This window comes from Pithys albifrons, chromosome 15 (genome assembly GCF_047495875.1).
Source record: "Pithys albifrons albifrons isolate INPA30051 chromosome 15, PitAlb_v1, whole genome shotgun sequence".
NCBI lineage: Eukaryota > Metazoa > Chordata > Aves > Passeriformes > Thamnophilidae > Pithys > Pithys albifrons.
This window is the reverse complement of record NC_092472.1, coordinates 16,769,997-16,783,784: the sequence shown is the minus strand read 5'-3', so window position 1 is coordinate 16,783,784 and position 13,788 is coordinate 16,769,997. Positions and strand designations below refer to the sequence as shown.

The window sequence follows — 13,788 nt, the reverse complement described above, 5'->3', positions numbered from 1 at the left end:
TTTGGTGTTATTTGCCTTTGCTCTCACTGTTTATCTGCAGTTGGTGCAGCTGCATTTCTGTTTAGAAGGTAATTTTACAAAGGTGTTAATGATACAATAATTTCAAATTAGGCACCATAAATAAGGAGGAATTTTGGTCGGTTATGGAACCCTCAGTTCCTTAGTTTTGTTCCTTTTAAAGGTATTTTAGTTTGGTTTGAGTTTTGGCTCCTTCAGGTTGCAGAATTCCTATGGCAAAATTGCTTCATAAAGTGATTTCATTGGTCACACATCATAGAAAAGCAAAAAAAAAAAAAAAAAAAAGGGCCATGTATTAGGTGTTCAAAAGACCAAGCAAATATTTCCCTCAGTGTACAACAAAATATTATGAGGTAATTTTATTTTGTTTCCATTTTTAGGTAAAAATATTACAGTATACAAGATAATCTTATTAAAGGTAAAAATACAGTATTTTGCTTTTTCTCTAAACAGATCTACGTTCAGCACACTTTTTTTTATTCTTTTTTTTAATTTTTGTACAAATATAACTATTATTCTATTAGGCTCTCTGTATTCTCATCTGGCACTTAAGAACTGGTCACGGGTCACCTTCTGGCTCTGCTTGTTTGTCTCAGCTGCTCCCTAAATGTCCTGCTCATTTTCGGGGTGTCTCTTGCAAGCAAACAGTGCAGTCCATGGGCCCCAGGTAGTAAGGTGTGCTTTGAGTAGTTGAAATCCTGTAGCCAACTGGGGAAACCCAAAAAATCCACCTTTGCAGTTGTGTTGCACAGACTCACCACCCTCCTGTTGGAAAAGTGGGATCTCAGTCCTTGTATCACCACAGTTTCAATCCCTTCCTCATCCTCTGTGAGAGCCAAACACAGTCATTTCTACAGTGATTTTTCCCTTCTTTCCTTTTTTATTTTCCTTTTTTCCTTTTTTAATCAGATTGTTCAGTTGGAGCCTTTTTTGTTTTAATTTAAAGGGCTTGTTCCTCGTGGTTGCTCTCACCCTATGGCTTGCTGTTGGACCTCTGGGCTCTGAAAGCTGAGCTCAGTGGCATTGCTGTCTCTGGATTGATGCTGTTCCTTGAGCTGAACACATTGGCACAAGGTCCTTCATCTGTGGGTGTTCCTGGGAAGGGACTTTCACATCGTTGTGAATGTTTCAGTTGTTGAAGGTGGGATCATTTAAGGATAAAAGAGAGGTTGGGTGCATACAAAGAGACCACATCCATCAGACTGGCTAATACAGCTGGAAAAGGTGGCTGGGAATGCTTTTATCAGGTTCTAGCAGAGGGTGGAAAGGATGATTTACCCTTTCTTTCCCAAAGCCATCACCCAATCTCTCTGTGTCACACTCTGCCTTGCTCAGGAATTTTTTGTTTTCCACCAGCCACAGCTCTGTTCAAAGTTACCTTCATGGCTGCCCATGTAAACAGAAAAGGAGACTACACACCCAAGTACAGGGATTTTAAAAAAACTTTGCAGGGAATATGCTTGGCACGTTTTTTCTTCAGGCTTCACCCAGTTCTGGTCAGGGCAGTCTTGGTTGGTGCAGGTGAGCACAGTTACATTGTCTTCTCTGGAGTCAGATGGTTGAAGATCTGCCTTTTTTGCCTTCAGCTGGAGGTGCCTTCTCTGTGGTGCATCTATTTCTGATGTCAAAAGGCTTTTATATTTACCAATAAGTCGCTTTTGTATCAGAAAATATTTCACTGGTGACTCACCAAGTGCTGCAAAGTGCTCCTACCAACACTTGCTGCTCAGCAATAGCTGAGTGTGCAGTACCCATTTTTTTGCCCTCCTAAGATGCTGGTTTGAGACTGCAAAATGTGTAGAAAACCAGTTGCCTTTCTCTGTATTCACCATCAAATGTCCTTATTTAAGGTCTTGCCAAACTTGTCACTCAGCTGCTGTATGAGCTTTGCCAGCTCTCCCGTAGCTTGGGACTTTTCCTCTAAGAGTTCATAGCGGAGACTGGAAATGTCTTGTTTGATCTCTTTAAGTTCTCCTGAAAGGGGGAAAATATTCTTGTTAGCACCAGTGAACCAAGTAAGTAATCCCTGTGGCTTTAAGACCTTAAGAGAGCATTATTTTCAGCATGTTTGGTCATGAGTGTGTGTGGAGCTGCCTCTGATCTCCCTGAATTAGGCACTTAATATTTGTATTCCTAAGAAATAACCTGTACTGACAACAAGAGCAAGTGTGTGTGTGGAATGGTCATATTTTTTCTCTAAGCTGTTCTTTTCCCATATTGATCCCCACCTATTTGCAGGAAGGTACCAGTTGAGAGGTGGTGGAGGTTCTTTTCCATCTGCATATAAATCCCAGACAGCAGCAGGGCAATATGAATCCATATCCCATTCAAACAATAGGAATCCACATCCCATTCAAACAATAGGAATCCACATCCCATTCAAACAATAGGAATCCACATCCCATTCAAACAATAGGAATCCATATCCCATTCAAACAATATGAATCCACATCCCATTAAAATAGAGTCCATATCCCATTCAGACAATAGGAATCCATATCCCATTCAGACAATAGGAATCCACATCCAATTAAAATAATGAGTCCATATCCCACTCAAACAATATCAATCCACAGCCCATTCAAACAATATTAAGTCCATATCCCATTCAAACAATAGGAATCCACATCTCATTAAAATAATGAATCCATATCCCATTCAAACCATATCAACCCATGACCCATTCAAACCATATCAATCCATATCCCATTCAAACCGTATCAATCCATGACCCATTCAAACAATAGGAATCCATATCCCATTCAAACAATAGGAATCCATATCCCATTCAAACAATAGGAATCCATATCCCATTCAAACAATAGGAATCCACATCCAATTCAAATAATGAGTCCATATCCCACTCAAACAATATCAATCCATATCCCATCCAAACAATATTAAGTCCATATCCCATTCAAACAATAGAAATCCACATCTCATTAAAATAATGAATCCATGTCCCATTCAAACAATATCAATCCGTGACCCATTCAAACAATATCAATCCATGTCCCATTCAATAATTATGAATCCACATCCCATTCAAATAATGAGTCCATGTCCCATTCAAACAATATCAATCCATATCCCACTCAAACCATATCAATCCATGTCCCATTCAAATAATGAGTCCATATCCCATTCAAACAATATCAATCCATGTCCCATTCAAACAATATCAATCCATATCCCACTCAAACAGTATCAATCCATGTCCCATTCAAAAAATGTTCCTTGGGGCAGGTCAGAAATTGCTTTACTCAGACACCAGGCTGGGTGTTGGCAATACCCTGGTTGTTGTAAAGGAAGGAGAGGTAGAGCAGGAGGGTGTAATATCCAAAGGCAAAATAAGGCCCCAGAGTTTCAAGAGCTCAGAGGGGGCCCATAGTCATCTCTGCTCACCTCAGTGTGAGCAGGAACAGGCTGTCCCTCTACAGAGGGTGTTCTCTATGCTCAACCCTCTCACTGCCCAGACCAGTAGCAATAACATCACATGCTCATTCCATGTGTCCCTCCTAAAAATCCACTTGCCTTCGTTGACCTCATCGTTTTCTCTGTCCACCTGAGCCTTGAGCACATAGCGCTTGATCAGACGCTTCATGATCTTCTGAAAGGAGAACAGAAACACTTCTATCCATGTCAGATTGTCCACCTGGCCTTAATTCCAGACTTATTATGGGCAACTGCAACTAGGGGTAGTTCTTTATTGGCTTCCCATTTATTTTCTGTTTTATGTTATGAGCACTGTGCTGCAGGAGTTGATTGACAGCCACGATGACCCCACACCCTTTGGGGTGTTTTGGGGGATGCACATGATGGTGGAGCATGTCCCCCATCAGATGATCCAACAGAAAGCTGAGGAATGGGTTCCAGAGCCTTCTTTTAGCATGTTACTGTTTAATGGAACAATAAAAGATTCTTCAGAGGAATAAAGAAGTGGTGAGTTAATGATGTTGGCAAGCTCATGATGGTGAGTTAAGCAGCTGACTCGAGGCTCACACAAAGGCTCTGTTAGCCTTGGAATTGGGGGTTTAGGAGACAATAAATTCAGAGAAGGACAGAGAAAAGAGAGTTTGAACAGAAGTGGTAAACTTGGCTTAAGTGAGAGAAGTTTCTTAAGGAAATGACAGATTTTAAGAGACATACAGGGAAAAAAATTAGAGCCCTGTAGGCTTAGAAAATGGAAGATAATTTTTAGTAATAATAGAAGATGATGGATAGGAGCTTGCAATGTGGTATTGTTCCAAAAGTGTGTAAGTTCCATTAATGAGGAAGGAAAGTAACTTTTGCAGTCTTGGGCTGCACAGTGAGTTACACCTGAAGGCCTGTGGCATTCAGAAAATATCCTGTTTATTTTATCACCCCACAAGACCAAAGAAATGTGGTGGCACAAGACTCTTGCCAGGACAGAGTGTGAGTGGCCCCCAGTGCAGCCACAGGGGGGGTTGGAAGAGCAGCACATGACAGGTTTAGCTTGGCAGGACAAGGCACTGTCAGGGAAAACAAGTGCAGATGTTGATGCAACAGCTGGAGAGATGAATCTGTGCCATGGGGAGTGAAATGCTGCCAATGCCAGGCTGGAGGAGGAAAGGCTGAATGATATTTCATGTATTCAATTAAATACCCCTGAGTGGAATTAATCAGCATGTGGATGCTGACACCATGTGGATTTATTCCCTCGGGTGTGTTTGTCCCCAGAATGCCCCAGCCCATGCCCAAGCTCATCCTGGCACATCCCAGGGTGGCACCGAGTGGGAGAGGGCAAAGTGCCCCTGCAGGTGCCCTGGCACGTCTGTGCCCTGGCTGTCCCTGGCATGCTCTGGTTACCTGGTATCTCGTGGGCTTGGTATAAGCATTCTTCCCAGAAAAGCTTTCTGTGTTCTGAATGACAGAGTGAAAACGAACTTTCTGAAATCATAAAACATCAGGATGTCCTTAAATCAGTGCTGGCTCCTCATCCCCAGACAGCCCCAAAGGAAACAGCATTGGGAAAACAGGAGGTGGTTCAATGTATGAATAGAGGGAAATCAGCACGTTCAGGCTTCCAAAGTCAATTTGGGAAAGAAAGAGAGAAAAGAGGGAAAACCCCCCCCACAAATGAATGGAAAAATTTGGGTTCTAAACTAAACACACAAATTTTAGGCAACAAGGTGTTAAGAGGCACAAAGTACTTTAATCTTAATGAGGCTGATGATTATCAGTTTAGAACACAACTTTGAAAAGGAAGAGAAATAAATACTTGTGTTTGGAGAGAGCAAGTCTCTGTGGTGAGAAAACAAATTCTGAAATAACTGATTTTCTCTGGTCCTTTTAAAAGAACAGCACCATTTCCTACAGCTTTTGGCTCAAAAAAATAGGTACTTTTTAAAATAGACCACTATATTTTTATCAGAGGACAACACAGCTCCAGAAACTTTCCAGGAGACTTTTCTGGAGACTACACACAATATTTTAAGAGGTTTCTTTGACTCTGTTATCCACCTCTGAGGTTTTTTAGTCCAAGTGCTAAGGAAACCAAATAAAAGATAAAACATACCCGTTTTTTGGAATTCAGCATCCCCATCTCAAGGTCATTTTCACAGTTTTTGGCCTTAGATTTGCAGAGTTTTATGAGGCACATTTTTATTCTCAGTATGAGATAATAAAATGATTTAGGGCTTGGCACTAGATTAAAAGGAGCAGGTAAAGTCCTTCCTTCATCAAAGTAGGAGAGCCAGAGCTTGGCACGTGCAAACTTCCACTCCACATCTGCATCCTCCTTGGGAAGGGAAGAGGGAAAAAACAAATTAGTGAATAGGAAGGAATTTAGCTATGACAAGGACTAACAGAGAGTTAGGAATCAAATAGAACCACATTCTGTTTGCCAGAACAAGGTCCCTGCACAAAATGTGCCTTTGGAGGCTTCTCTGTGGCAAACTCAAAATAAGGAAAATTTAAACAAAGCAAAAGTCCTCAAAGTCTTAGACTATTCCCATTTCCTTGGCTAGCAAAGGAGTTGTCTCAGTAACCAGTTTGTGCTGTGCTGGTAAATGAGAGTGTCAGAACATAGACAGAGTCATGGACAGCAGAAGAAACTTTTAGGAGCCCAAGAAGAGCAAAGGTGGTCTGTGATTGACTGCAATGCTGTTTGTTGGCTCTACCACTGCAGTGGCCAAAAATCCCCCATGGAAGAGGGCAGGTCACTGCCTTCTTCTCTCACCAGCTGATCTCCTCATGGGTCCTGGTTGCATTCACCATCAGGTCTCCACAGATCAATGCACCTTAATTCTCCTGCTCTTCACCTCCTGCCAACACCCCATCCTCATGTCCGTCTGTGTTCTGCTAAAATTGATGACCTCTGACTGCCCTGTCCCTGTGAAACCCAGCCAAGAACTGGCAGGACACAACAGAGATTCATCCTGTCACTGTTACAGCAACATCTTCACCAATGGACTTTACTTTGCCCTTTGGCCTTCCCTTGGTTGGGACTTGCACCTCACAGAAGCTGAATTACAGAATAAACCAGTCCTGGTGCCTTTCTCTGAAGCAGTTGATGGCAGCAGTTCTGTTTTACAGCCAAAAGGATGTTTCTTCCCATAAATGCAAATTTGTCAGGACACACCAACACTTGAGGCATAACCAGAAGAGAACCAGAAGGAGCTGAAGAGAGATGTTCAGTGGAAGGCAGGAGAATATGGTCTTGTCATTCCAGCTGACAGTAAACCATGTCCCCACTGGTGGAATCTCATTCCTAAGCAATGTCCACCCTCTGTCATGGGGGACTTTGTGCTGTCAGATACTGGCAGAAGGGACTTTCTCTGCAGTCTCCATCCCTGGGGATGGATCCAAACCCATGGAGATGTGGCACTTGGGGACATGGTTTAGTGGTGGCCTTGGCAGTGCTGGATTAAGGGTTGGAGTCAATGATTTTAAAGGTATTTTCCAGCCTGGACACCTCAATGATTCTATGACTCTTTAATGTCATTGCCACTGAGGGCTGACATGAATTAGGGTGAGATGTACCAGTTTTTCCTCACTTAGGAGGATCTGGCCCAAACAACTCTCACTTGTTTTGCTTGCTGATAGTTCCAAGTAATCTTTAATGAAGTTGGGGAAATTTCCATGCAATCAAGAAGGATGATAAAGCATTTTGCCAGGAGACTGGTCACCACAAAGCTGAGACTAAGAAGTTAATGTAGGCCACCTATTCTGGTATTTTCAGAGGGTTTTTTTCTTCAAAAACTTTCAAGATCATCTCTTGTCTACTACAATGAACTAGAAAGAGGCTGAGAGCCCTTCTGAGGGAAAGCTTGTTTGAGGTGAAGGAGATTCAGGAAAATGCTTGTCCTGAAGTGATTAGAAACCTTTGGAGAAAGGGCTCTGCTTTCTACAGGCTGAGAAGGTCCTGGGGCAGAGAGCACATGGGAGGCCTCCCTGACATTTCAACTGGGTTCCAGCAGGCACAGGGCAGTTATATTTGCACTCCAGTGCAGGGATGAATCAGACACTACAGTGAGAAAATATTTTCAGCTCTGGCCTTTTTCAGTGTCAGGCTCTGAGGGGAGATCAGGACAAATAATTAACACGAACCCAACTGCAGAAGGTTGACATTTAACAAATCAGAAGTAAGAGGTGACTCAACATTAACATTATCCAACTAATGTATTTTTTCCCTGCCTTTATTTAGATTAGCAGAGAGTTGTTTATGTCTAAAGCATTTAGCAAACCCACTCTGCCAACAGCTCCTGAGCCAGGCTGGGTGAACCCTGCAAATGCCTTTCTGCAGACACTGCTCATTTTCCTTGAAGATGCTTTAAAAGTTGCTTTTTGTGAATGTCCAGACAGTCATATTTTCAGATCTAGAGCCTCCTTCTCAAAATAGCAATGTTTTATGCCTGGTAATTGGAAAATATGGAATTTTTCAATACACAAGGGTCAGATCTGCATGGGCTGGAGTGTTGAAGCAGTAGAGAACAGGGCCAAAAACCAGATGAAATATTGCTCTGTCATAAGCAAACAGAGCAGCTCAGGCAACACACATGGATAAATTATCATAACCAGCACAGGGAATATAAAATATCACAACCCACTTTCATTAAATACATGTAAAGGAAATTGGGTTTACTCAGAGAGGGTCATAAAACACAAGGAGCTGAAGTCGTTCTAGAAATGATTCATTGTTAATTATTAATTCAGCCATAATTTGGGGACAGACTCAGCCTTAAATCCCTTACAGTGTAAGATCTGTGGTCAGCATTCTAATCTTGCATGAGGCATAAGCCAGAGCTGCTTTGGTTTGCTTAATTTTTTTTTTAGCCTTTTCATTATCAGGGATAATTAATTGCAAGAAGGTTGTCATCTAATTGCTTCTCTTACCTCAATTTCCTGATAGGAGTTGTTGATCATGGCTATTAACATGTTGAGCAGCACCACCACCATCGTCACGTTGTAGACTCCATAGAGTACGTAGCCAATATTCTCAATGAATTTATGGTCGTACTTCAGCACCACAGAGATCACCTCAGATAAGCCAAATATTGACCAGAATAAGGTTTTAAAACTTTCTTCTACCCTGAAAAGAAAGCAAACAATCTCTTCAGTGACAGCAGTTTAGCCAGGCCAAAAGCTGATAATAAAAGCAGCAATATAAATAATAATAAAATGCACCAATATAAAGATGTGTCTTGGCACAGCTCCTGTAACCCATTATCCATCCCCCAGGGATGTGCCAAATCACATTCCCTGATTTGATAAAGAAATATGATTTGTGGTTACTCCTGCAAAGTTACAGTGTCCCCTGATTTGCTCCATCTGTTCTTACCAGGTGCATTATTTGTCACTTGGATTTTGTGTCCCTGTTAAGGGACAACTCTGTGGGCAACTTGTAGTTTAAAACTTTCTATGTAGGGCTTTTTCCTTCTACTCACTCACTCTTTTCTCATCCAGAGAAGACAGAACAGAGTCTGACCTCCTTCTATGCAGTTTCCAGGACAGAAGGGAGGGCTGGAAAATTCTCATTTGTGGCATTAATATAAAGAACAAAGAGTACAAATATAGTCAGACCAAAGCCCGATTTCCTCCCCATCCTGCTTTGGGACTGCAAGCAAGTCAGACACCCAAGCACTGGCAGCAGAAAGTTGAGATCAAGGAGTGGTAGAAGATGATGCAGACAGGCATTTGGATTTGATTATTCTCCTTGCTTGAAAGTAGAAAGGAATTGGAGGAAAATAAAAAGGTTGGAAGACAGGAAAAAGGAAGGGGAATAAGGCAACAAGAAAGAGAAGTGGCTGCAAAGGATGGGGCTGCAGTGGCAGAAGGAGAGCCTGAGCCAAGGAGTCAGCGCTGGAAGAGGCAGAGGGGCAGAAGCCACAGCTGGAAAGGACATTTTGAACGCAGTTGGCTTAATGTTTAATTAAGAAGGCATTTAGCCTTTACCGAGCCATCCTTAGCCCATTACCAGTTAATTGCCTCCTCTCTCCTGTCTGCCAGGAGGCAACACCTTCAGAGGAAACAATGCCACTGACAGGTTAATTTGATGAAATATTTTTTTAATGGGGTGGCAGACTAATCCTACTAAATCTGTGTATAAAAACAGCTTATAGACACATCCACTGACATATCCTACAGCGACAATAAATTCTACATAAACTCACACCATTCACAAAAGCAAGAGGAATTCATTTCCACCCTCTGCAAGGCTGGTGCAGAGCACTGGGCAGTCCCTTCCTGCCCCAGCAAACTGGGGTTTATTTCCCATCACAGTTTAGGGTGCCCCATAATCCATTTACTATCAGGAACAAGCCTGCAGTAAATATTTAGTGTGATATTTGCAATGTGTAACTGCATTGATTGGTGGGGAGTACCCGTGAGTGGTGTTAAAAATCAATATTGCACAACTTCATTTAAAATCTGCCTTTGTGTTGTCTCCACCATCCCCAGAGTCACCGAGGCCACACTCACACCCCCTGGTTGCTCTGCATGACTGCAGAGATAACTTGTGGGATGAGCTCTGACTGTGTTCCAAAGAGGTGCCACCACTTCTCCACCTGATGCTGTTTCCTCTCCTGTGCCACTCTGCCCTCGTGTGGTGCCCTCACCTGCAGCAAGGCTGACCTGGCATTAATGTGGCACATTCCCTTTGCTCTCTGGCAGCAATTGGCCATTCAATAAGTGCTGTGCCCTCACCTGCAGCAAGGCTGACCTGGCATTAATGTGGCACATTCCCTCTGCTCTCTGGCAGCAGTCTGGCCATCCAATAAGTGCTGTGCCCTCACCTGCAGCAAGGCTGACCTGGCATTAATGTGGCACATTCCCTTTGCTCTCTGGCAGCAATTGGCCATTCAATAAGTGCTGTGCCCTCACCTGCAGCAAAGCTGACCTGGCATTAATGTGGCACATTCCCTCTGCTCTCTGGCAGCAATTTGGCCATTCAGTAAATGTACCTTCCAGTGAAAGAACACATATAACACCAAGGATCTCTGGCACTGGAACCCACCACCTAAGTGATTTTCCAAGCTAATAAACCCCATACCCCCAGCCTTGAGCCCAGCTGCTCCCTGCTATGAACCTGCCTTTTTAATTTGGAAAGGTTCCCAAGCTTTTCCACCCCCTCCAGCAAATTTTCCTACAACGTGGCAACTCTGCTGCTTTTTCTGCACCTTCATCATTGACCTTTTTGAATCAGCAGTGCCAAATTCTCCTTGAAAAGTTAACTGAGGGCTGTGAGCAACCTTGACCACCCTGAGCACCACAGAGGCAAAGGCTCCTGTGGAACATCCATAGTCATTATTTCCAGTGTCAGGGAAGTGCCTGTGGTGGTGGGACTGGGAAGGTGGTGGAGAGCTTGACTTGATCTGACCTGTAGCACCCCAAAATGGTGCTCAGCAATGTCCCCAGACAGATACAGGTCTCCCTCTTACAGGTGAAATACTTCTAAGGGACCTTAGAGCAGCCCATCCCTCCCCTCCAGAAAGGCTGGATGGCTCTGCCTTCTCCCTTTTATTCCCTATAAAATTGCATGACACTTGGCACAGGTTACAGGGAACATCAGCTGGGCTTTTCTAAGAACATGTCACTAAAACATGAGAAGAGGATGTTTGGAGCCAAGTTGCCAAAGATTCCAATCTGTCTCAGCATTGCCAGATGAGCAATTTACCCCCTTCCTGCAAGGTCAGCAGGTGTTTTATCCTTCTCAAAGACAGACAGAGGAAGGGATGGAGAAAGTCAGGAGTCCTGCCCAGACTGGCAGCAGGAGGGCCTGGCACTGACAGACTGACTGATGCTCCTTGTGGGGGTGGGTTTGCTGCAATCCCTCTCTCTGCTGTGAGAGAACCAACTGTTGCAGTTGGTTGAGATACTTGTTTCTTTCTTTGTTTCAAAACACACAGTTCAGTAAAATTTCAACATTTTGCATCAAGGAAGAAAACAGACCATGGGCAATAATCTGGTTGCAGGTTTTCCTCCCTTTTGTGCTGTTCACCAAAAAAGATCACAGCAAGGCTATGATTGCATGTCAGCCTTGTGCCCTCCTCTTCAAGAAAGCTTAAAGTCATCCCTTCAGATTTATTTCCTTACATGAGTTTGGGAACTAACTCTGCCCAAAAAACAGTGCAGTCAATATAATCTATAAAACTGTCACATTTTGACAAAGCAAAACAAGGAGAAAAAAGACTTCAAGGCTCAAAGCAGCACTGGCACTGAGCAGTGAGTCACATTTCCCTTTGGGGAGAGGGAGGCAGAAAGCCTTGAGTTGGATTTGGGATGCAGAAAGCAGGAGCAACACAACCAGCCCTCCCTCCATTTGGATTTTTTTTTGCACAGCATGTCCTTAATTACAGGCTGTTTTGAGAGCTGGGTGCTGTACACAGCATTTCATCAACAGATAAACATGGCTGGGGGTGGGAATTTCCTGCTCTTCAGCACTGAGGATCTTCCCCAAAATTCTTGGGAGCATCCCTGGTTAGGTAACTGATCTCTGTATTTAGCCCACTGCATCTTTATTTCCTTTGCATCCAGAGCACCAAGATGGAAGAAATGAGAGAAACTTTGCATAATAACTCAGTTCAGAGACCACTGGGGTGCTGAACTCCTGCCCTGGAGGTGACAACAGAAAAGTGAGCACAGGATTTCAGCAGTGCAATAGGAAGGGAAGGTGAAAGTTGTTACACCAAGCTTAAATTCATCAATTATCACCACTAGAATTAAGCAAGCAATTCCCTCTGAGTGTTACCTGGACAAAAGTGCACTCTTTTTTCTGCCTACATACCCTCCTGGGAAGGTGTGGTTTGCTTAAATGTGTAGCTTGGAGTTATTTTAGTGAGCAGTTGTTTATCTGAGGTTTTTCCCTGGGAGGTGTCAACGCCCTTTGAAAACGGCCACAGTTAATGAAGTGCACAAATCCAGGGGGTGTTTTCCTACCACAACTCTCCAGGTGACCTCTGAGCATCAGGTCCCACAGTCAAACAGTCACATTTCTGAGTGCAAAACTTGCTTGCTGTAAAATTCCACCCGTCCTCATTAGAATTCACAAAGGCTCCCCTGAAAATGCATTTAGGGATGTTGCTGTTGCTGCAGCCACAGTCACAGAAGGTCATGGGGGCACCAAAAGAAGCAACACTCTTCTTTGCCCCAGTGATTTTTTTCAGTGAAGGAACAGCTGAGTTCCTTTTTTTAGCCCTTAACACTGAAACCTTCCTCATTTTCATGAGTGAGTTGATGGCAGCAGGAGCCAACACCTTCAGCCACAGAGAAAGAGAGAGGGAGATGTTGCTGTAGCTGGCAGCTGCCCATCTGCCAAAAATAACCTTGTAATTAGCTAATTAAAATTGTTTGTCTGCCTTGAAGCTTCTAGTTTGTTGAATGGAATGTCTGAGGAGGATTCTTGGGATGAATGTAAATCTGGTCCCTTTGTTTTGTTGGATGAAAGGGCTCCCTTTTCACTGATCATCATTTGACACTCCTGAATGTTTAAATAATCAGAAGAAAGTAAGTATTTTTTAAATCTCTTCCAAATTCTTAAAAGGCAAATTTATGCTCGTGGAAAATTGGCTTTATAACAACATGAAGTCCCTCCAGGGTAAGTAACCAGCAGGCTGAAGTTAAGGAGGAAGAGCTCTCCCCACCCAAATATCCCTTGGGTGTTTAAGCAATCTATTACTCCAGTGAGCAGTCATCATTTTCAGTGAATTTTTGCTCATTATTTCAATCAAAAGATGGTAACTACTGGAAGATCCACTTAGCTAATGAGTACTAATGAGAGAGTTACTGTGCAGAATTGCATCAGAGCCTGGAATTTGGCAGTGATGATCCCCAGGACATGCCTGGGGGATGCCATCAGTGAGGGTTGCTGGGCCACCAGGCAATCAAGGATGGAAGTGATTCGACTTCTCATTAAGTCTTGTGCTTCAAGGGCATCTCCTTCCCTTCAAATAAGAACCAAGTCACAGCCCACACACTCAATTTTCTTCTCCCTCACTGCTGAGCACAGATAAATGTTAAATGTGTCTGGCCTCATAAATCCTCCCATTAAAATGCACCCCGAGGCTACAGGAGAGGTCTGGAAGGCAGGTTTGGCTCAACTAGAGAAAGCAAACGTTATTTTACAGGTTAACATATCTCACAAGAGGGTGGTGTGGTAAAACTGGAAGGCAACAACCACTTGGAGGGCAGAAATGATGCTGCTTCTCTTGTCACATTGAACTGAGCACCTCACAGAACATTTTCCTGACGTGCTGCTTTGATTTCCAGAAAGAACCATTTCTGAAGCACTCACCTCCCTACACTCAGGCC

The 13,788-nt window shown here is 43.3% G+C and overlaps 1 protein-coding gene across 1 annotated transcript in view; it reads right to left on the bottom strand.

Annotated features, from left to right (window-relative positions):
* Positions 1 to 460: 460 nt before the first annotated feature.
* Positions 461 to 13,788, bottom strand: part of TRPC7 (transient receptor potential cation channel subfamily C member 7) — a 70,968-nt gene continuing 57,640 nt past the window's right edge. The window contains exons 8-12 of the mRNA XM_071570044.1: positions 8,377 to 8,572; positions 5,558 to 5,779; positions 4,849 to 4,929; positions 3,553 to 3,628; positions 461 to 1,992 (exon numbers count right to left, since the gene is read on the bottom strand). Coding sequence (XP_071426145.1) covers positions 1,850 to 1,992; positions 3,553 to 3,628; positions 4,849 to 4,929; positions 5,558 to 5,779; positions 8,377 to 8,572 — 718 coding nt within the window. The 3' untranslated portion in view covers positions 461 to 1,849. The remainder of the gene's footprint in view (positions 1,993 to 3,552; positions 3,629 to 4,848; positions 4,930 to 5,557; positions 5,780 to 8,376; positions 8,573 to 13,788) is intronic.